Consider the following 21445-nt stretch of genomic DNA (forward strand, 5'->3'; position numbering starts at 1 on the left):
GCTGCACTAGGTCAGTTTCCTGTCTATCTGGAGAGCACTGGGAAAGTTTCCACCTAGCATCAGGTATCTCAATACAGATGAGACTCCATCAAAATTTTGAAATTCTTATGGACCTGGGGCCCAGGGGAGGGGCATGGTTCAGTTGGTAAGGTGCCTTCCATGCTAGCTTGAAGACATAAATTTGGCTCCCCTGGGTGCAATGTGTATCTGTAATCCTAGCATTGGGGGTGGGGACACAGGCAGGTCCCCATCTGCTAGGCAGCCTAGCCAAATTGATGAGTTCCAGGTTCAATGAGAGATCCTGCCCCCAAAAATAAGGTGCAGAGTAGCTGAGTAAGATACCCAGTGTTGCTGGACAGTGGTGGTGCACACCCTTAATCCCTGTACTTGGGAGGCAAGGGCAGGTGAATCTCTGTGAGTTCAAGGCCAGCCTGGTCTACAAAGCTAGTTCTAGGACAGCTCGGGCTATGCAGAGAACCCTGTCTTGGGGGGAAAAAATACCAAGTGTCAACCTCTGGCCCTTGAGCACGCACGCACACACACATGCACATACCCAAATGAACACATACATTGCAACAACCTACACAAGTGTATTTGTGTTCACACACAAAATTTTTAATGATTTGGAATCCTAATCAGAAATGTCTAAACAGAAAATGTAGCTTAAACTTGATGTTAAGGCTTTGTCAAATGTAATCAGGTGTGTTTATTGCATAGAAAGCCCCTTGCTAAAGAGAACCATTATTTCTCCTCACTCTAGAAACAGCTTCATACAGTGGTGGTGGAACACCTGACTATCTAGTGCTTTTTATTTATTACCTTCTTGTGAGGGTTGGTGACAAATACCCTTTCTTGGGGGAACTTATTGACACTGTATTTCATGCCAGAAATCCTGAACAGAAGTCTTTAGTGCTGAGACTACATTGCCCTACCATCCAGCTTAGTCCTAGAAGGGACTGGCCAGAGACAGCAACATGGAGCACAAGATACCCAGGTCTGCTGGCAACAAGGGTGATCTGCCATACACATGGCTCCCCAGGCTTTGGTCTGTGGTGGCCCAACCACACATGCCCTAGTTCAGAAATAGCCTCAGCAGCAGAGCTGTATTGAGGTGAGCAAGATTCAGAGATGTGGTCAAGATCACGGAGTTTGAAAGCACTAGATGATTAACATTTAGAAGAATTGTGGCTTAGCCCATGGTCAAACTGTCAGTGACAGAGTGGCCTGGCTTACTATTCATCTGACACTGGTACCACAGCACATTGAGTGCACAAAGCTTAGTAAGTAAATTCTAAGGGTCAATTATTTGAACTGAGGACCCCAGCAAGCAATTTAATATGGAGATGTTCTGAGGACACTGAGCTCTACCAAAGCCTGCTTTATTTTCTGATGACTGCTTTCTTGAGCCTGTGGTAGGGTCCAGAGACTTGTAAAGCACATAGAGATGCTGCAGAGAGAACTGCCATTCTGTACTGTCCTGTTTACTTACTGTGTCCCTGCCTAGTGAGGAGGCTTTTAGATAGTCTATGTAGAATTAACTGAGTATTAATAGTTAAATATGCCTAGAATGGTGAGTCACATTTGCCCTAATTTCATTTTGTCCCACAAGTGCTTCATCAAATGTTTCCTCTCACAGCGGTATCGTTTTATTCCAAAGTTGGTCTTTATCAGGGGAGTTCAGTTTCTCTCCTTCCTTCTTAGAGATGCTGGGGAGGGTGTGACCAGTCATGATAGTGGAAGAATGAAAGGGGCAAAGGCCATACCCAGTGTTGTCTCTGGTTGACATCTCTGGGCCTCTACACTGAGTGAAGCATGAAGGAAATTAAAATTAAATATACAGATAAAGACAAAGGGTGACTGAAAGTTAAAAAACAGTATTATTAATTTCTTTTGTTATTTTGAGCCTTGAATTGTTATAAAACTGAAGATGGTCCTGAACTTCTGGTCCTCCTGCTGCCTCCTCTATGTGCTGAGATCACAGGCACCACCATGCCCAGTTTATACAGTGCCAAGGACTGAATCCCCAGCCCAGAGATACTAATTTCATTTCCTATAGTAGATTCAACCAGGCATTAGCTCCCTTCTGAGACTAGAAAGGCTGTTTTGAACTAGTTTTCCTGTAGTAATTAGAGACTTATTTCCAATTTTAGGAAGAAAAAAATCTCCATTTTTTTTTCTTCAAGTTTTTTGAGGTATTGGAAAGAGAATCCAGGGACTTGTACATGCTAACCGCTCAATAAGCTACACCTGGCCGGTCACCGTCACTGTAAACATTTCTCCTGGGAAACAAAGACTTCCTGACATAGAGAAGAAGAAATAGAAAAAAATACAAATGTACAGAAGTTTCCAACCACAGAAGGAGCAAAATGCCAAAATAAACAAGTAACCTGTGGAATTGAGGGAGTGGCTTAGAGCCAAGATAAGCCATGCCATTGGGGAAGGCATGAGAAGCCCAGCTCCCACTCCAGGCACCTGCACAGGCGCAGTCCAGAGAGCAGCATTCCTGGCCTCCCCCACCTATGTTTTCAAAAGAATTCTACAAAAGGCGTCCAGGAAAGAGCTAGGCCACTATATGTTCTTCAGCCAGATCCTCAGTCTACAGACAGCAGGTAAGTCTATCATGTCTGATGCAAGCAGAATCCAGGGTTCAGGTCTTGAATATTAGGAGGCCCCCAAATGCAGTGTGTGGTTGGCTCCCCTTTGTTACTGATCCTTGGATTAACTCAAACCACACTCTTTTGCCCTTTTGCAGCTCTGCCAAAGCAAAAGTAGTGGCTGTGCTCCCACCCCTCTGTTCTGTACTGTAGACTGGAACCCGGTGATGGCCTTCAAATACCAGCTGCCCCATGCTTGGGCCTGGGCCAAATGTGATGCTCACTGCAAACAAGTAGATGCCATGTTTGGGGGCTCGGAAGTAGCCGTGTTCAGGGAAGTAGCTGCTGCCCACGTTGATGGATGTGGTGTTGAACTTCACCATCTGCAGAGCAGTTGCCGCTTCTGAAGAACTGGCATAGAAGGCCACAGGGGAGTCTGGGGGGCAGGAGGGGGGGATACTCAGTGAGTTATCCATTCTCTCAAAAACGCTGCCTTCTTCACCTTAATTGCACTAGAAGCAGGACACTGTTTCTAAATATCTTCAACATCCCAAAGGTGTTTGTCTCAGACAATGTGATTTCAAAGAGTGAGAGAGGAGGGGACATCCAGATATGTTGTCTGGCTCATCAGGGCACTTTCTCCTTTGATCTTCAATAAAGCACTTTGTCCTTTGATCTTGCCCTTTCAACTCTCTAGAGACATGTGTGCCTTTGACTACCCAAAGCTTGTGGCTTAGTGGGATGTGCTAAGAAACCTGGGTATCTAACTCCCAGATGTCTGCTACCTGCCAAGGAGCCTTCTTTCCTTGCAAATCAGTGCTAGGAATGAACATGGGGCCTCACACATGCTAGACAGTGCTCTACTACTAAGTCATCCCCCCAGCACATATCTCCTGGGAATCTTGAGACATCTGGGAAAAAAAGAGAATATTACCTATCTTCAAAATAATGTTAACACTGGGAGATACTTGGGAGCAGAAATGGTGGTTCTTATCAGATGTGGGCACAAGAGCATAAAGAAAAAGGAAGGAGAAACCCCTTTGAGTAAGGCATGGTAGTCCACACCTGTAATTCTAACCCAGAGGCAGTAAAATCTTGATTCTGAAACCCTTCTGGGCTATACAGTAAGACCTTTCCTGAGCAAGGGGGACCCCCTCTGGCTAGTCATCTAAATTGTTTGTAATTATTATTTTATGTGTATGGCTATTTTGCCTGCATGCATGTCTATGTACAGTATGCATGGGTGGTGCCCACAGAGGCCAGAAAAGGTTATCAGATCCTCTGAAACTGAAGTTATAGATGGTTGTGAGCTGCCATGTGGGTGCTGGAAATTGAGCCCAGGTCCTCTATAGGAGCAGCCAGTGCTCTTGCCATCTCTCCAGCCATAGTTAGTCATTTTAATAATTTCCAAAATGTTGCATTCACAGAGCCCTAGCATTGCATGTGGGCAAACTGAAGCCTTTAAAGGGACAGTTTGCTGATCCAGACCACATGAGCAGAGAGCAGACCTTGGGCCCTCTTGATTCGGGGTACTCTCCTGTCTTTCTCGATTGCAGAAGCCACTCCCTCCAGCCCCAGGAGCACAATCAAGCTAGAGGCAGAGCAATACCTCACCTGAACCAGAGGAAAAGTGCCAGCTACACCACCTGTCAGGGAAAATGACAGCCAGTGGACTGGAGTCCAGAAAGTGAGGCTAACCTTGGCAGGATCCTTTTGGGAGTTCCTTCATCTGTCTCTGTCTCTGTCTCTCTCTGTCTCTGTCTCTCTCCCTCTCTGTCTCCCCCCCCCCACACACACACCATGTAAGTGCCCATTCCTCAGGAAACAGAATCAAGACTTCAAATTAAGTGCAAAGCAGTTAGTGACTTGAGTCTCAGACTGCAATCTACGTTTTTGCCTCGGAATCCAGAAATAGCCTTAGGAATGACGAAATTTTGCTTCTCTCTGTGTCTGGAAGTTTTTATGGGAATTGTTTATGAATAGCTTTCCTGTTTGTGCCACAGGGAATGCCAAGAGCTGGTGCTTCAGTCCCCAAACATCCAGCAGATGGCGCTCCTGCCTTGGTCAAAGGAGGCTGCCCTACAGTGCCTGCTGTGGGCCATGAGTTCTTTCACTATAATATGCCCATTATCTGTGAGTCCACCTCAGCAGGAGACCCTAAGGGCTTCAGAAGATAGAAGGGCTATGCAAACTGAGCATGCACTGCCCTGCGGGGCACAAATTCAAGTTCTATGGCCTTCTTGCAAGAAAAGAGTTTTTTAAAAGGGAAAAAAAAAACTTTCTGAAATTAAAAAAAAAAAAAATACTGCAGGAGTAAACAGACACCTGACCTTATCAAGCAAATGGTGAAAATCAATCATCAGCTTGTTGGAGCTTGTACCACTCACAGGAGAAAGAGATGGAGGAGTTAGTATAAGTGCATGTGGCCCGGTTCCTGCATATTAAGCCTGTGCTGGGGAAAGGAAGCTGTCAGGTGACAACTTTTCTGTAGGGGATGCTGTAGCCACACCTGTGAGGGATGTTCAGGTGGCGGGTTTCCGGTTTCGGTTTCACTTTCTGCTTGCTGTACAGACTACTGCCCTCCGATTGGCTAGGTTGCTTTTGTAAGTAAGGCTTTTTCCCTATTAAAATCCCTTGTATTTCTACCTGCCTCTGTATTGGTAATTTCCCACATTAGTGGGCCCCTCAGGACCTTCTGTGAACCTCCTGCTCCTGAGAGCCAGCCTCTTTGGGCCGCTTGTTGCCTGGGTGGGGTCATTTCCTGGGTTTGAGCCTCGGTTTGAGGTGAGATGTGGTGATAATGAGTGCATGATTGAGTAGCTAAGGCTGAGTCATCGTGGTAAAGCCCAGGGAAGGTACTGCAGGATACTTACACTGCCAACTGCATTTACCAAGAAAGCCCCTTCCTTCTGAGCATAAGGCCTTTCCCTGTATTCACCTCTTGTGGGGTGCTGCCATTATAGATGATTCCTGCTCCAATCCACCCTCCCTAGAGTGTAGGGCTGAGGACTAGGGTGAGGGTGAAGAGTTGAGACATTCTACTCTGCTAACTCATGGGCTCTGGAACTACAACTGAGTTTTGAGACTTGTACCTGCCTGTACTCCAGGTAGCTTACGAGGCTCATAGCTGCAAGGTGTGGTGGCACACTCCTTTAATCCCAACACTTAAGAGGCAGAGGCAGGTGGATCTCTGTGAGTTTGAGGCCAGCCTGGTCTACAGAGCGAGTGCCAGGTCAGTCAGGGCTACACAGAGAAATCCTGTCTCAAAGGAACAGACAGACAAACAAAAAGAGGCCCATAGCCTTGAAGAGAAGGGGAAGGTAGCCCCCTGTGGTGTGGTGACCAATAGCCCTGCTTCTTTCACCCTGGGCCCTCCCCTCTCCCAGGAGAAGGGAGAAGCCCTGTCCTAGATTCACAGTCTCCAGGGCCCCAGCACTCACCTGCTTCCCAGAGCTCTGAGTCCAGAGCACCTTTCGCCATCCTTTTGGCATGTGCATCTGCAGACATCACCACTTGCTTCTTCTCCCTCTTCCGAGATGTTTCTAGGCCCTTCTGCTGCTTCTTCTCTTTCTTGCTCAACATGGCCTGCAGCTTACCCAGGTCTAGGCTGATGTTGCTTGCCACCAGCTCTTGAAAGTTCTGGAAAAGGCCGTGGAAGAGCTGCTGGTGCTGTCTGAGGCTGTACCGAGTGTCAGAGAGCATGCTGTGTAGATCTTCAAGGGAGCCATTGAGGGGGGCAGCCCAGGAGGCCTCACAGCACTGCCCAACCTGCTTGACGTTGGAGCTTAGGCGCTGAATCTCCTGCTCCAGGTTCGCCAAAGCCGTGGCTTCCTCTGCCGTCCCAGAGTCGTGACTGGGTTGCAGTCGTTCTGCCAACTGTGGGTGATGCTCCAAGGCCTTCTCCAAGGCCTGCACCCGACTGGCCAAGGTATTCCAGCCAGACGCCTGCTCCTGCAGTACCCTGGCGGCGTCCTGCAGGGAGACGCGAATCTGCTCATAATTCAGGGGCAGAGGGCGAGGCACCTCCTCCAACATCTCCTCCATCATCTCTTCCCCAAAGAGGGCATTCAGCATCGCCTGATGCCGCAGCGCATCCTCCAAAAGGGCTGCAAAGGAGCTATGCAGCTGGCGCATCTCTCTGCTGGTCTGGTTTGCCACAGCCTTCAGAGCTTCTACCGCGTGGTCCAGCGCCCGCAGCTGGCTCCGCATCCGGGCCCTTTCGGCCCGCGCCCGCTCACCCTCTCCTTTGTGCTCATCCATTGTTGATGACATGGCATCCACAGTGCTTTGCAACGCCTGCAAAGAACCGTCCAGCTGGTGCTGCACATCTAGGCTCACTTGGGTCTCTTCCAGGGTGTGCATGGTGTCCCTTTGACCCTCCCGGATAACGTCGACTTCAGAGTAGAGCCTCTGGCAGTTGCAGTCCTTGACATACTTGATGAGGTCTGCGTGACCCACCTGCAGATGCTGCAGAGTGAGGTTGAGTTCCAGTAGCTGCCGCTGCATCTCCTCTTTGTTCTCCTCCATGATCAGGGACTTTTCTATCAACATCACCCGCAGCTCTCGAAGCCCCGTGTGGTTCACCAGCAGCTCCTCCACCTGCCGTTCTACCTTGCTGATCTGATCGAAGGTCTCATCTGATTCAGAATATAGCTCCTTGATTTCATCCACATGCCTTTTCAGGACACTGTCCATCTTCTTGAGGGTGCTCTGCAACTCCTCCTCCCTCCAATCGATGACGGCGTGCAGAGCAGACATGTTTCTCTGTAGCTGGCCCAACCTGGCCTGCAGGCTCTCTGGCTCTGGCCTTGCTGCTGATGCCACCGCCAGGCTGCCATTGGCCCCTGGAAGTTCGTGAGCCTTGACAAGCTGCTTTAACTTGGTGCTCACCTCAGCTTGGATCTCAGAGAGGGCATGGTGCACAGAACGGCGCTGGGCATGCAGCTGGTCCTCCACATCCTGCCACAGCTGGCTCACTCTCTGGTTATTCTCCTGGATCTTGGCATCAAACTTGGCCCCAAGCTCTTGGAGTTCAGTCCCGGTCACAGTGCTCTCCTGGACCATCTTGACAGCCTGGTGATTGGCTTCCACATCAAGAGACAAGTTTCTGACAGCCTGAGAGAGGCTGTGCAAGCTTTCACTGAAGCTCTTCAAGGTGGGACTAAAGTGTGCTTGCAGGAACGCATTGATATGGGCCTGCAGCAGGTGCGCTGACATCCTGCCAGCAAACTCTGCAACAAATACCATGTTTCACACAAGTCTGCTGCAGCAGACACCCCTCCCCAGGCTGGGTGAGTAGGGCCTCTGAAGTCTGTGCCTTCTTGGGGGCTGCTACTCACCAAATTCTGTTTGATTGGCTTCTGCGGTCTCAACTGTGAGGTTGCTGGCTGGGGTCTCCCAAGGGCCTGGGAGGCCATCTTCAACCAGCTGGGCATCATTCTGGAGATCTTGAAGCAGGTGTTCCTGTTGTTCCTGTGGCACCTGAATGTCATTGAACTCTGTAACAGGGTGGCCTGAAAATCCACCAGACATAAGTGTTAAAGGCCTACTCAGCAGGTCTGGGCAGGTAATGCAGTCAATAAAAGACTTGGGATTCAGAGCAAGTGAATATGTTGGCCCCTCATGGGCTGGAACTTAGAAGCCATTAGCCTCAGAAGGGCAAATGCAGCCAGCTCTCTATCACCTTTCCTCCACACCCACAGCAGACATGACTAATCAATCAGCACATTTCTTTCCTGAGCCACAATTTCCTGGCAGTTCCAACCAGTAGCTAGTTGATCACATGATGAAATCCATCCCCTATCCCACCCCTAAAATCAATTCATAAATGGTGACTCTTGTGCTGGGGTGGGGGGAGGGCAGCGTGACTTCCAGGTCCTGGTATTGGGGGGAGGGGCAGTGTGCAAGAGTGTGGAAAAGCTTCCTCCAAGCCTGGGAGTTTGTGCAGGTCAAGGAGCAAAGCCAGCTTTCCAAGAAAAATGGCGTCCGAAAACAGGACAAGGATCAGCCCCAGGCAGTAGGCTGAGGGTGCTGGGAACCTGTTCTCAGAGAACAGTGCAGGACCACAAGGAAACCCATGCTGATTCAGAGGGCACAGTTTTCCTGAGATGGTACTACCCGTCAGAGGAGGAAGAAGTAAGCTCTGTCCTTTCAGGTAAGCAACACACCAAGTTCAAAACCATTCAGCTGGTCCCAAGTCTCCGGGAGTTCACCACTCAGCTCTGTGGGTCCCGGGTTTGCTGTGGGATCTACAGAGGGAAGCATGGTATGTTGAGCTCAGAAGTCAGAGGAATAGCATGATTTCTGGGGTCGGGGTTAAGGATGGGCTTTGGGGAGTCCTACCATAGTCCTGGCAGTCTGGACCCTGGAAGCCTGGGCAGCACCTCCAGGCCACAGAGATCAGCACCTTCTGTTGGATCTGGTACACTGGCTTCTGGGCCACACGGTACCTGAGGAAGAAGGCAGGGGCTCAGCACCTCTGGTGGGCGCACTGGGCCTGGAAATGTTCATCCCACTCACATGACTTTGACTCTCTGGCAGTCAGGAGACCCCTGTGGACACGGCTGCTGTGAATGGACCAGGAATTTCTCTGTTTTGCAAGCAGCTACAAAGGTGACCAATCTAGACTTCTGATAAGGGCACCAGTTCCTGGAAAAGAAGCCATAGAAGAGGGTTGCTGAGCCTTGCCTGGCTCCTGATGCCCTTTCCCAGATGTCTAGGGATGCCCCACTGAGCCTCCACCCAGTCCAGCGTGGTATTCTGGAAACCATTGAATTCCAGAGAAGGGAGCTCTTATCTCAATCCCTAGGCTCTACAAAGCCACTCAAAAGAGCCCTTGACCCACTGTCTTCCCCAAACCTCCCCAGGGCCAGTGGAGTGAGGCTGGGGAGTCCCACAGCTGCCTGGAAACTGGGGCTGTCACTATTCCCTTGCCCCCAGAGGACATCATGGTACAGGTGGGGCTTTCTGGTTATATGACCTTGAGTGGCACACTTAAGGAGTTCTTATTTTCCCATCTGTAGTTGGCGGTGGTGACACCCCTTTCTAAGTGAGCTGAGAATCAAATTCTCTGGGAGCACTTTGTGCCTCATCCTGGCAGCTGCCCAATTCTTCCCCCATTTTTTCTCACCAGAATTTGTCTGTGCCTACTACTTCCTGGCCCTGCCTAATGGACAGTTGGCTTTTTTAGCAGTTACTGGGGAAGGAAGGTGGCTGAGGGGAACAGCCTCCTCTCTGGGAAAGGCCTCCATTTAGTAATCCTGCAGAGCAGTTGCGGGGGGGTGGGAGGGTCACATTCAGTATCCTCAACACTTGAAGGCAGTCTCTCCATTTTTACCCCTTGTCTGTATGAACTGTAGAGGGATAGGGAACAAGCTCACTGACTTGGGGGCTAGCTCCCTGGGTTCAATGCAAAGGCCACATTATCATTCCCTCATAATTAGCTACCAGAACAAATCTCTCCAGAGATGCAAGTGGCCATGGCCTCTGCTGCCCCAGGCAACTCAGTACTCTTGGGTGACATTCTCTTGCACTGCACTTGCAGTGACAGCATGGACAGGCAGAACTTCCCTTAAGGGTCCCAAGGAGAACAGGCAATCTCAGGAGAAGAGATGCAGTTAGAAACTATAAATGGTCTGATTACAGAGCTATGTCTAAAGGGTGAGTTAGACAAGGAGCTGGGAGTGTGCACAGGGCTGTGGATGTCGGAAGGGACTGAAGATGGAGACAAGGGAACTAGAAGCCTAACTAGGGAGGCATGGATACCCAAGGAAGAACTAGGCCATTTCTTGAGGCTGTGGGACACAGAGAGAGGTTTCAAGCCAGGAAGCAATGCCACAGAGGTACTCTGGTCCTAGGATCCAGAAAGGATGGAGCCAGTAAGATATGGATGGTTTAGGGTAGAGGCTAGAGGAGAAATATGGGCATTTGGATCAAGTGATGGGGACATGGAGGAAGTGGCCATATCTGGTAGTCATCAGAGAGCAATGCTCAGGGGCTTTACTGGTTGGGTGGCTTGTTGGTATTGAAATTGCACTTTCGGGAGCTGCTATTGCCCTGGGGCCATCAGGCACCATTAAAGGTAGTGGGGGTGTGGGGTGGCGGAAGGACTTAATGGTCATTGTGTGACCACATCCATTGTGATCCTGAGACACATATACACCCCACCCCACAACATGGCCTGCTCTCCCAGCAGGCTCTTAGAAGCCTGACAGGCAGCCTTTACCTCTGGGCAGCAGGCTAGAAAAGCTTAGCAGGAAAACTACCTAGTCCCAGCAAAAGAGACCTGGAGATGGGGACATCAGGGGAGCTTCCCAGCAAACTGCCCAACAGAGACTCCTGTACCAAAACAGCTCAGAAGGCACAACTGGACAGCTAAGGATGAACCCTGAGAAAACTCTGCTACAAAACAAGGAAGCTGCACCAAGGTGTTAGAGCACATGTCTGGCATATATGAGGTCCTAATTAAATCCTCGATACTGAAAAGAACAAAAAAGATCAGCAGGAGGTCAAAACGGACAAAAGGGAGAGGGTTAAGTTTGGAGAGAATCACAACTGCAAGAAAAAGGAATACTGCCCTCAAATTTACACCAGTACTGCCAAATAGGTAAGAGAAGTTGCTACATGGAAGAAACAAGACAGGAACTATGTGGGGGGTGGAGGAAGCATAAGGGGTTGGCAAGGTATTAAGAGAACACTTGAAAAATGAAAAGACTACAGGGTCAGGCTGTGGTGGTGCACACCTTTAGTCCCAGCACTCAGGAGGCAGAGGCAGGTAGATCTCTGTGAGTTCGAGGCTAGCCTGGTCTGCAGAGCTAGCTCCAGGAAAGCCAGGGCGACACAGAGAAACCTGCTCTCAGAGAACCAAGAAAAGAAAGAAAAAGAAAATGAAAAGACTACATTAGACATGATAACAAAGACAAAACCAGGTTGGGCACATAGTTCAGAGTCAGAGTGCTTGTCGAGCAGATAGGAAGTATGGGCTAGATTTCCAGCACCATGTAAAAACAGGTGTGGTAGCATAGGCCTGTCATCCCAGCAATTAGATTAGAAGGTGGAAGCAGGAGGATCAGGTTTGCAAGGCCAACATCAGCACCACCTACATAATGAGTATTAGGCTAGCCTGGGCTATATGAGACCCTGTTTAAAAAACAAAAAACAAACAAACAAACAAAAAACCAGACACTAGAGAGATGGCACAGTGGTTTAAGAGCACTGCTACTCTGGTAGAGAACCCAGGTTCAGTTCCCAGCACCCACATGTCAGGTCACAAACATCTCTAACTTCAACTCTTCTGACTGCCATGGGCACCCAGCATCCATTTGTGTGTGTGTGTGTGTGTGTGTGTGTGTGTGTGTGTGTGTCTGCAGACAGAACACTCGTACACCTAAGTAAAATATAAATAACAACAAAAGCAAACAAATAACAACAAGACAGGAAGAGCAAGTGGAAATGAAAATAAGAGAAGGAAGCTAGAGCATCTGTCACAGGTTCAACATCCAAAGGACAGTGATGACAGCAAAGGGAAGAAGTGTGTGTGTGTGTGTGTGTGTGTGTGTGTGTGTGTGTGTGTCTGAATGTATCTGTGTGTGTGCTTGTGTGTGTATATATGTGTGTGTTGGTGTGTATGTGTCTGTGTGTTGTGTGGCATGTGTGTGTCTGCGTGTGTGTGTGTGTGTGTGTGTGTGTGTGTGTGTGTGTGTGTGTGGTGTATGTCTATATATGTCTGTTTGTGGTGTGTGTGTTCCAGAGATGAAAAGACTTGAGCTTTCAGCTGTAAAAGGTCCACCAAGAGCCTGTAATAAGATAGAAATAAACTCACATCAAAGCCTACTACTATGAAATTTTAAGAACTCTGAGAGCAAGATGGTTATGTCTACATTTATAGAAAGAAAAATCAACAGACATACTCTGGGGGTGGGGGAGGGAAAGGGAGAGAAGAGGGAGAAGGAAGAAGAGAGAGTTCTTTTTGGATCCTGGGACCAGAGTACTTGTATGATATTGTTTCCCTGCTTGAAACCTCTCTCTGCTTCCCACGGCCTCTATCTCAAAAACAAACAAACAAATTAGATATACTACAGAGATCAATGGCAAAGGCATTGCCTAATAATTTGCATGTATGCCTGATTGCTGAGAGAGAGAGAGAGAGAGAGAGAGAGAGAGAGAGAGAGAGAGAGAGAGAGAATGACCTTGAACCTCTTAACATCCCCTGGAACAGGAATATAGTGAGAATTATATTAAAAATATCGCCAGCCTAGAATCCTGTGTACATATTATCTGTCAGTCAACAGAAGAATACAGAGTAGACACGTTTTCAAACACAGTATTGCAACCAGGTCATCTACTTAGCATGCCAAACTGGGAGGATTGCTTGAGCTCAGAGTTCAAGGTCAGCCTGAGCAACAGTGTGAAACCTCTACCTCAAAAACAAACAAACAAACAAACAAATCAGATGTATCAGGTTTCTAACCTGCTGTCTCCCATGTAATAATGTGGTTCAAAACCTTGCCTATACATCAAAACCATCTGTGGCTTTCGAAAAGCCAAATTCCCTTGTGGGTTGACAGTGCATCTTGATGGTCCAGCATGTGTTTAGCATGCCAGAGAGCCAATCCCCAGTGTCACGATCATGTAATAACAGTCTCTAAGCCCAACCCTAGACCAGTTTCAGGAGACCCCACATCTGGGCCAGAGCATCAGCATTCTAGAACTCTCTGGGCCATTCCAAGGCACAGCCTAGAAGTGAGTGTGCCACTGGAGCACAGGAAATGCACTAGTGCAAGAAAGTGAAAGAGCCTGTTGTGGTAGAGATTGCTTATAATTCCAGCACTCGGGAGGGAGGCTGAGGCTAGCCAGAACTACGTAGTGATTTCAGTCTTTTGAGGCTGGAGAGATGGCTCAGTGTTCAAGAGAGCTGGTTGCTTTTCCAGAGGACCCGGGTCCAATTCCTAGCACCCACATGGCAGCTCACAACCATCTGTAACTCCAGTTCCAGGAAATCCAACACCTTCTTCTGGCCTCTTTAGGCAGCAGGCATACACATGATACACAGACATATGTAAAGGCAAACATTCAGGACAATGGTGGGAAATGCAGGAGTCCAGAGAGCACCCTGCAAGGCTGGGAGAATCTTTACCCAGAGCACACAGTTGGTTGAGAACACAAAGTTGTTGGTTGAGAACACACAGTTGAGCTTTTAAACAGTGACAAAAACACAGAAAACCAAGCAAAGGAGGGGGGAAAAATGTTTTAATCCAGGGAAAACTAAAAGCATGCAGAGGAAAACATGATTCATAGTTTATTTCAAGACTGAAGTAGATATCAGTTACATGACTAGCTATGAGGATGGTGAGGACTCTGTGTGTGTGTGTGTGTGTGTGTGTAAGAGAGAGAGAAGAGAGAGAGAGAAAGAGACAGAGAGAGAGAGAGGGAAAGACTCACACTGACTCACACCACTTCCAAAGAAGTAGCAATGTTAAGTATGCAATTCAGAAATACAGAGATCAATGACAAAAGAATTGCCTAATGAGTTGAAAGTTACCACTTTGGGTTACAGAGGAGACTAGGTCTTTCAATGGTCTCAGTAAAGCTTGTAGAATTTACTGGCTTCAATCCAGGAGTGTCATGCTTAGCTGTGAACTTCAGTGAGGTGACCTAGAGTGACCTGGGAATAGGGGAGCTCAATTGAGGAACTGCCTAGATAAGATTGGCCTGTGGCTAATTGCTATTCTAGGGCCCAGCCCACTGTGGGTGGTACTATCCCTATGCAGGTGGACCTGGGCTGCCTAAGAAAAGTAGCTGAGCAAGCCAGGAGATAAGCAGCTTCCTCCAAGGTCTCCGCTTTAGTTCTTGCCTTAGCTTCCTCTCATCTCACTGGAAAGACATTTTTGTTCTATAATAAAGGGCTGTAACCTGTTGGCCTTCTCTAATTGCACCCAAATAAACACCCAAATTGCTTTTGATTAGCATTTTATCACTGAGAGGCAAACTGGAGCAAGTGGTCAGCAAGTTTCTCTCTAAAAAGACAGATGGTAAATATTTTATGCAGGACTAACTGCATATCCTGCCAGGGGCAGAATGGAAATTGGAGTTATTTGTTCAATCATCATTAGGAATTTTAAGAAGGCTGGAATGTACTCAAGTGTAGGCCCTTTGGAGTCTTTGTAGGACCCCAAGGGTAGAGCTCTGTTTACAACTGTTCAGGTCACATGCATGCCCTTGAAGTTGGCCCTGAGACTAGGCTTTCCAGTCAGGATGGACACTGTCACAGCTACTCAAGTCTGTCATAACTTGAAAACGGTCTCTAAAAATATGTAAATAGATGAGCCCAGCTGTGCTCCAATAAAACTTTATTTAATCAAAAATAGGTGCCCCACTGTGTTCAGTTGGAACCTCCAGTTCACCCCTTCCTTCATGATCCAGAAAGCCCCATTCCAGGATCCCTAACCCCCTACCCCTACCTGAGAATCCCAGAACAAAGGGAAGGCACCCAAAAAAAAAAAAAAAAAAAAAAAAAAAAAGCCCAGTTCCACATTCTTGGCAGTTATAGCTGCTCCTCCGGTGAAATTGTCAGTTGCCCAAGTTTACCACCTAAAGCGTTCAGCTTTTGACCATTCTTGGGCACAAACCCAGCTTGTAGTGGACAAGTCTTCTCCCCTCACCTACATCATATGTAATCGCTCTGCTTTAGTTCTGGCTTGGCTTTTCTGGCCTTGATCTCTGGGACTGGAGAACTCACCCGGGGAGTTGCTTTGCTCAAATGAACCTATTCTTATACTTTTTCAGTTTGGCTTGATCTGGCTTACTGCATCAGTAGAGAAACCTGGGGTGGAGGGGCAAGAACCCCTATTACACTGGGCATTGTTTTCTGGCCCCTGAATAGGAATGTGTATATCTAAAAAAAAAAAATGAAACCACATAAATAAATGAAATTGTGGGAGGTGTGGTGGTACATGTCTATAATCTCAGTACTTGGGAAACTGAGGATTACAAGTTTCTGGGCAGCCTGGTCACATACCAAGACCAGAAAAAGAAAAAATCAGGGGCTTGGGGGCCGCCATAGAAGCATGATGAACTGAGTTTGGTTCCCCAGCATCCATGTAAAAGCCAGACACAGCAGTGTACACCTGAAATCCAGCTCTGGGGAGGCATCATATTCCTGGGGCTTGCTGCCCAACTAATCTGGTCTAATTGGTGAGCAGGAGGCTGAAGAAAAGACCCTTGAATATGTATAGAGCAATTGAGGAAGACACTTGATGTTGAAGTTAGGCTTCCACATGCATGAATGTGTACATGTGTATGGACCCACACATGTACACATATGAACATATGCATGCACACACAAGGGAAGGATGCAGAGAAGTTGATAGAGTGCTTGCCAGCATGCATGGAGTTCTGAGTTCAGTACCAGCACCACATAAACCCAGGAACGGTGTCACAAGCCTGTAATTCCAGCATTCAGGAGGTAGAGGCAGGAGGATCAGATGTTCAAGGTCACCTTATGCTACATAGCAAGTTCTAGGCCAGCACCTAGAATACTTAAGACATGTCTGGAAAGAAAGAAAAGGAGGGAAGGAAGGAGGGAGAGAGGGAGGGAGGGATGGAGGGAGGGAGGGAGAGAGGGAGGGAGAGAAGAAGGAAGAAAGAAGAAAAGAAAAGAAAAATAAAGGAAAAGTGATGTGTGGTGGTACTTACATGTAATCCTGGCACTTGGTAGGTAGAGGCAGGAGACAAGGCAAGAGATTCAGTAGCTCAAGGTCACACTCAGCTACAACAGAGAGTTTGAAGCCAGTCTGGGCTTCCAGAAACCCTGAGTCAAAACAAAACAAAATATAGGAATGCTGGCCGGGATATAGAGGTGGGAGTGAGGGATGGTGAGACTGTAAGTTAGTGCAAAATATCAATGTAGATGTCCCTCAACATACTAAAGAGTCCTGGTGATGCATGCCTACAATCCCAAGCCATGAACCAGCTTGGGCTCCATGGAGGCCCCATCTCAAAAACAAACAGGGTAGCCAGGCAGTGGTTGTGCATGCCTTTAATTCCAGCACTGGGCCAGCTTGGTCTACAGAGATAGTTCCAGGATAGCCAGGGATATACAGAGAAACCCTGCCTAGAAAAAAAACCAACCAACCAAACATAAAAAAACAAAAAACAAAAACCAGCAGAACAGGGGCTGGAGAGATGGCTCAGAGGTTAAGAGCACTGGTTGCTCTTCCGGAGATCCTGAGTTTAATTCCCAGCAACCACATGGTGGCTTAAAACCATCTGTAATGAGTCTGGTGCCCTCTTCTGGCATGCAGGCAGAACACTGTGTATATAACAAAAAATAAATCTTAAAAAAGAAAGAAAACATTATATATGTATAGTATATGTATTTATATGTGAAATATATATTCAGCGATTAAGAAGCTTGAAATAATGGCATTTGCAGGAAATTAATGGAACTAGAGATCACCATATTAAGGGAAGTAAGCTGCACTTAGAAAAAAAATTATCTCATGTTTATTCTCATACACAGAACCTGGACTTAAAAGCAAAAAGGGCCTGTAAGTAAGAATCGAGACTAAGTAGAGGAAGAAGCCTGGGATGAGGGGGAGAACAGGAGAGGGTGACAGGGTGCGAATATGATCAAATACATATGGGAATGTATGAAAATTCATAACGAGGGCTAGGGAGATGATGGCTCACTGGGAAAGCACTTATCTGTGCAAGCACAAGAGCCTGGGTCTGGATCACCAGCACCTATGAAAAAGCCAGGCACGGTCAAATGCAGTTGTGATCCCAGCGTTGCGGAGGCAGAGACAGGAGGGTCTCTGGTTTGTGGGACCACCAGTGTAGCTGAGTCAGGAGCTCTGAGCTCAAGAGAGACCCTGCCTCTCATATACAGGTATACATGTGCACCTACACACACACACACACACACACACACACACACACACACACGGACCGGGGGAGAGACAGAGACAGAGATACATCGATAGGAACAGACAGACAGAACATCATGGACCAGTGAATGTCCTAGGATGCACAGGGCCGATGTCACACTCCAACAATAATGAATTATCCAGTCCAGAATGCCTGAGAACAAATGTAAACAGGCCCCACCTCACACACCTTGAAGCTTGCCCAGGAGGCTGTGCCTGGGAAAGGGGAGAGGGGGCTGGCCTGGTCCAGTCTGCTGGGAGTGAAGGGATTTTCCAGCTCACCCTCCTGAACTGAAAGCCGTGCTGCCCACCCTTCCTGCCCAGGAACTTTCTCTTCTGAGTTACCACACCGCTGCTGGCTCTTCCCCTCCCTTGGCAGCTCCCTGCTTGGCACGGCACATGCAGCCGGCCTCGACGCCCTGGGAAAATTCCTAACCTTTGCTTTGGTTTCCTCCGACTCTTGGCAGCTCCTGGGAGGCCCTCAGCACATGTGCCCCAGGCTTGCCATGCTGAAGTACACCATTGTTCTTACTGCCCTCTGCCAGGCCTGCTCCTTCTTTTGTCCCCTCCTATGAGGAGCCCCGCTGGGCACCCCATCTCCCAGAAGGTGTACTCAGATGCCAGTCAAGAGTGAATGTAGGGTCTGTCCCCAACCCTGTCTGGCACAGACAGGAGGGGATGCTGAGCCTGAGTGGGAGCTGGGAAACCTGAAGCTCTCCGCCCCTTTCCTTCCTGGACTCTAGTGACCTTGAGTCAGGCCCTCCTCCCACTCCTGGAAATGTGCAGAAGCTGTGTCCCTGGAGACGAAGAGAGGGGTTGTGGGGAAGGCTGACAGAGCCTGTCGCAGGGAGGGGCTGGTGCTTTCTGCATAATGGATGTGCCTCGGCTGTTGTGTCTGCCTTTGCAAGAATGTGCCTTTGCTAGCCAAGGAGCCCATTTCTACAGGTCCTTCCTGGCTTGAGAGTGTCCTTCCCAGCTGCCTTGTTCTCTGAGGCCTGCATCCAGATGTTAGTGTGACTATCCCCGGGAAGTCATCCTCCTGGGGCTTTGTCCCTGGACTGGGAGTGGTGGAGTGGTGGTGTATCTTGGCAGGAAAGACCAATGCCCATTCAAGAGCTTGGACCTAGGACTCCTGAGTATAAGGCTAAGGCTCCTCAGCCCTGGCCTCTGGGGCTCCTCCTTATGCCCAGTACCCTGTGTCCAGAAGCTGGGACAGATACAAGGGCACAGTGTTGCTCCACTCTGCTGCTGTGTGACCTCTAGTGACATGGTAAAAAGCTCTGGGCCTTGAGCTACCAGCTACAAGAATCCCCAGTGTTTCCTCCCTTAGGAAGATCCTGTTACTGGGAGTAATTCTTTATATTCCCACCCTGCATGGGAGTAGATCAGAACAGGGAGCACCTGGCTCCAACCCTTATGAAATCTGAGACCCTGAATGGCATCCCCACCCCTCTGAGATGTCACAACGATATAGAAGATGGACCATCTCTCCCAGATTCAGCACGGCCAATACCACAAACCCAATCTCTCTGGAGTGGCTGATTTGTGTCTGAGGAGTCCACATTCTATATACACAACCAAACTGAGGAAAGTAAGAACATCTTTCCTGTGGCATCTAAACGCACTCCTTGCTAGTTCCCTGGCCCTGCCCCTGCAGGATCTCCGGGGGCTTAGGAAGCAGCCAACCATGTCTCTTCTGCCCTGGTACCTGGCAGTCTTGGGGCACAGGGTATGGAAGCTCCAATTTGTTCTGTTTCACTGTTCTTCCGAAGGCTCTTACTCCTGTGAGTCTAGGGCCTGTCTGGTCCCAGGTCTCTGGAAATTGGAGGGCCAATTAGAGAGCAGGAGGCCCGGCTCTTGCAGCAGAGATTTAGTGACTGATGCCAATGCCCAACCCCCAATGATGACATACTGGAACACAGTGCCTGGGTCCTCACCCCCTCCCCGTCCCCACTGTTCAAGGACCTGAGCGGCACTTCTGTCTCCTGTCACAGGAACATGGGAAGCAATCAGCCTAGGAAGTGGCAGTGTTTCCTTCCTTTCCCACCAGGCTCTCTGGATACTTCAATAGCTTGGGCTCGGACTGTGGAGTCCAAGCTTCTGGGGATGTGGAAAGGAAGCCCCAGTAGTCAGGAGTCCTAGCTGGGGTGACCTGGGCATCCCTGGATCCTGTGCAGCATGCACAAACCCTTTAGTTACTAAAGTCTGCTGCAACACCATCCAGTGAAAGATGGAGTTTCTTCTGCTCTCGGGAGCTAAGGAGGTGGGAGAGCAAGGACCAAAGCTCCTCCTTTCTGACCCCTCAAGTTCCTCCATCCTTCCCTACACAGTGGGAGGAGGAACTTGCTGACTGAGACCTGTCGCTGATGCTGGCTTTGGGGAAGAGAGACTTGGTCCCCAGGCCTGAAGTCAGAGGTGGGTGGCAATATTGTCCCCACCAACAGTCACCTATGCTTGTGAGCCTGGAGTAGAACTGGGGGTGGACAGGGCACCTCTTCTCCCTACCCCACCAGACCCACCCCCTTTCTCACTAAGCAGGGTGTTCCCGATCACCCTGTGGCATCTCCCTGGCTAAGCCTGCTTTCTAGAAAGCACCCAGCAGATATTCTCCTGGAAGTGTCAGAAACACATGGAAACCTGGCCCAGGCAGATCTATGTGTGAAGCCCATCACAGCCCCTTTCATATGTAGTGGGGAGGCTGTGATGGGCGTGAGCTGGCTGCTCAGCCTTATAGATGGAGGGATTCCACTCAGAGAACTGGGTACAAAACCAAAGGTCAGCTCTCCTTGGATGTTACCTAGGGCAAGTCACTCAGCCACTATGAGAAAGGTTGTTGGGGAAAATAATAGAGATAATATTTGGAAAGCTGAGCCCCAGAGGCTGGCCAGCAAGTGGCACCTGCATTCTACCTTGGACATGTTCAGTCATGAGACTCCAAACCCTGAGGGATAGACCCAGAGTCTAGGTACCGCTAAGCATAAAGAAGATGTTGAAAAACCACATCTGGGGTCAGCTATATCCTGCCCATTCAAGAGGCCTTGTGGAGTAGCTCTAGGACTCCCTGCTGTCATGAGTTCTGGGGATCCTGGAACCCTCACTCACTGTTCAGTCTTGGCCTGGTACCTAGGGCACTTAGATCCAAAGGCCTCCTCTGGGAGCAGCTGACCCCTAGGGCTCAGGCTGGGCTGGTCTTTCAGGGCTGAGTTCCTTCAAAGAGCAGGAGCTGCAGTCTCAGCAACTGGAAGCATCTAGAACCAGTCCCTCTGAGCCCCATGCTGGTAACTGATAGCGGGGAGCTGCTTCCCCTTTTGAAGCCCTAGTTGAAGCCCCTGCTAAGGGTCAAACAGGGACTACCCTGGCATCCTCAGCCTGGGCCCTGAAGTGCCAGATCCAGGAAACTGGCACCCATTAGCTACATATCAGCCCATTCCACAAATATGTATCTGAGGCTCAGCTATCATCCCATGACCTCTGGCATGGCTGGGATCTCCTTACCGTCCGATGGGGTCTCCGCTAGTATCCTCAGCCTCTATTTTCCAACCTGTGGGTACCCTGGGCCTTTTGGGATCAGGGAACCTGGTACCAGGGTCCTGTGCCCAGGCCCCCAGAAGTCCCCAACCAAGGCACCCCCCGAGGCCCAGCATCAATGTCAGAATCATGGCGAAGGGCAGGCTTAGCTGGTCCCGCTGAGGCTCAACCTTTGCAAGTGACTCCAAAATTTGCTGGCGATGTGGTCTTCAAGCAAAAAAATCTCAGAAAGAAAAGAAAACATGGGGACAACAAAGGGAGGAAGTGGCCTGGTCCGGCCCACCCGGTAAGCCTCATCCGCCCCCCGCCTCTTCCAGCCTGGCCCCCTCTGAGGTCATCAACCACCAGGCCAATTCCTGTGTCCTAAGGACACTTGAATCAGGACATTGGGGGTGTGGG

The 21445-nt window shown here is 49.1% G+C and overlaps 1 protein-coding gene across 1 annotated transcript; it reads right to left on the reverse strand.

Moving 5' to 3' along the window:
- Nucleotides 1-657: 657 nt before the first annotated feature.
- On the reverse strand, nucleotides 658-21177 carry Mmrn2 (multimerin 2). The gene is made up of 7 exons (XM_027389445.2): nucleotides 21014-21177; nucleotides 9114-9242; nucleotides 8937-9043; nucleotides 8762-8842; nucleotides 7934-8107; nucleotides 6035-7825; nucleotides 658-3030 (listed from the first exon to the last, which is right to left on the reverse strand). Exons 1-7 carry the CDS (start codon nucleotides 21175-21177, stop codon nucleotides 2648-2650), a joined length of 2829 nt encoding a protein of 942 aa, XP_027245246.1. The 3' UTR covers nucleotides 658-2647.
- Between the last annotated feature and the right edge of the window lie 268 nt (nucleotides 21178-21445).

This window comes from Cricetulus griseus, assembly GCF_003668045.3.
Source record: "Cricetulus griseus strain 17A/GY chromosome 1 unlocalized genomic scaffold, alternate assembly CriGri-PICRH-1.0 chr1_1, whole genome shotgun sequence".
NCBI lineage: Eukaryota > Metazoa > Chordata > Mammalia > Rodentia > Cricetidae > Cricetulus > Cricetulus griseus.

Bases quoted from the DNA above. Each gene is read 5' to 3' on its own strand.
- Mmrn2 (XM_027389445.2), bottom strand. From the start codon at position 21,177: ATGATTCTGACATTGATGCTGGGCCTCGGGGGGTGCCTTGGTTGGGGA. The intron at 9,044-9,113 runs GTGAGTGGGATG...CTTCTTCCTCAG, and splicing joins TGCCAGAGAGTCAAAGTCAT to GTACCGTGTGGCCCAGAAGC. The intron at 8,843-8,936 runs GTAGGACTCCCC...TTCCCTCTGTAG, and splicing joins TCCAGACTGCCAGGACTATG to ATCCCACAGCAAACCCGGGA.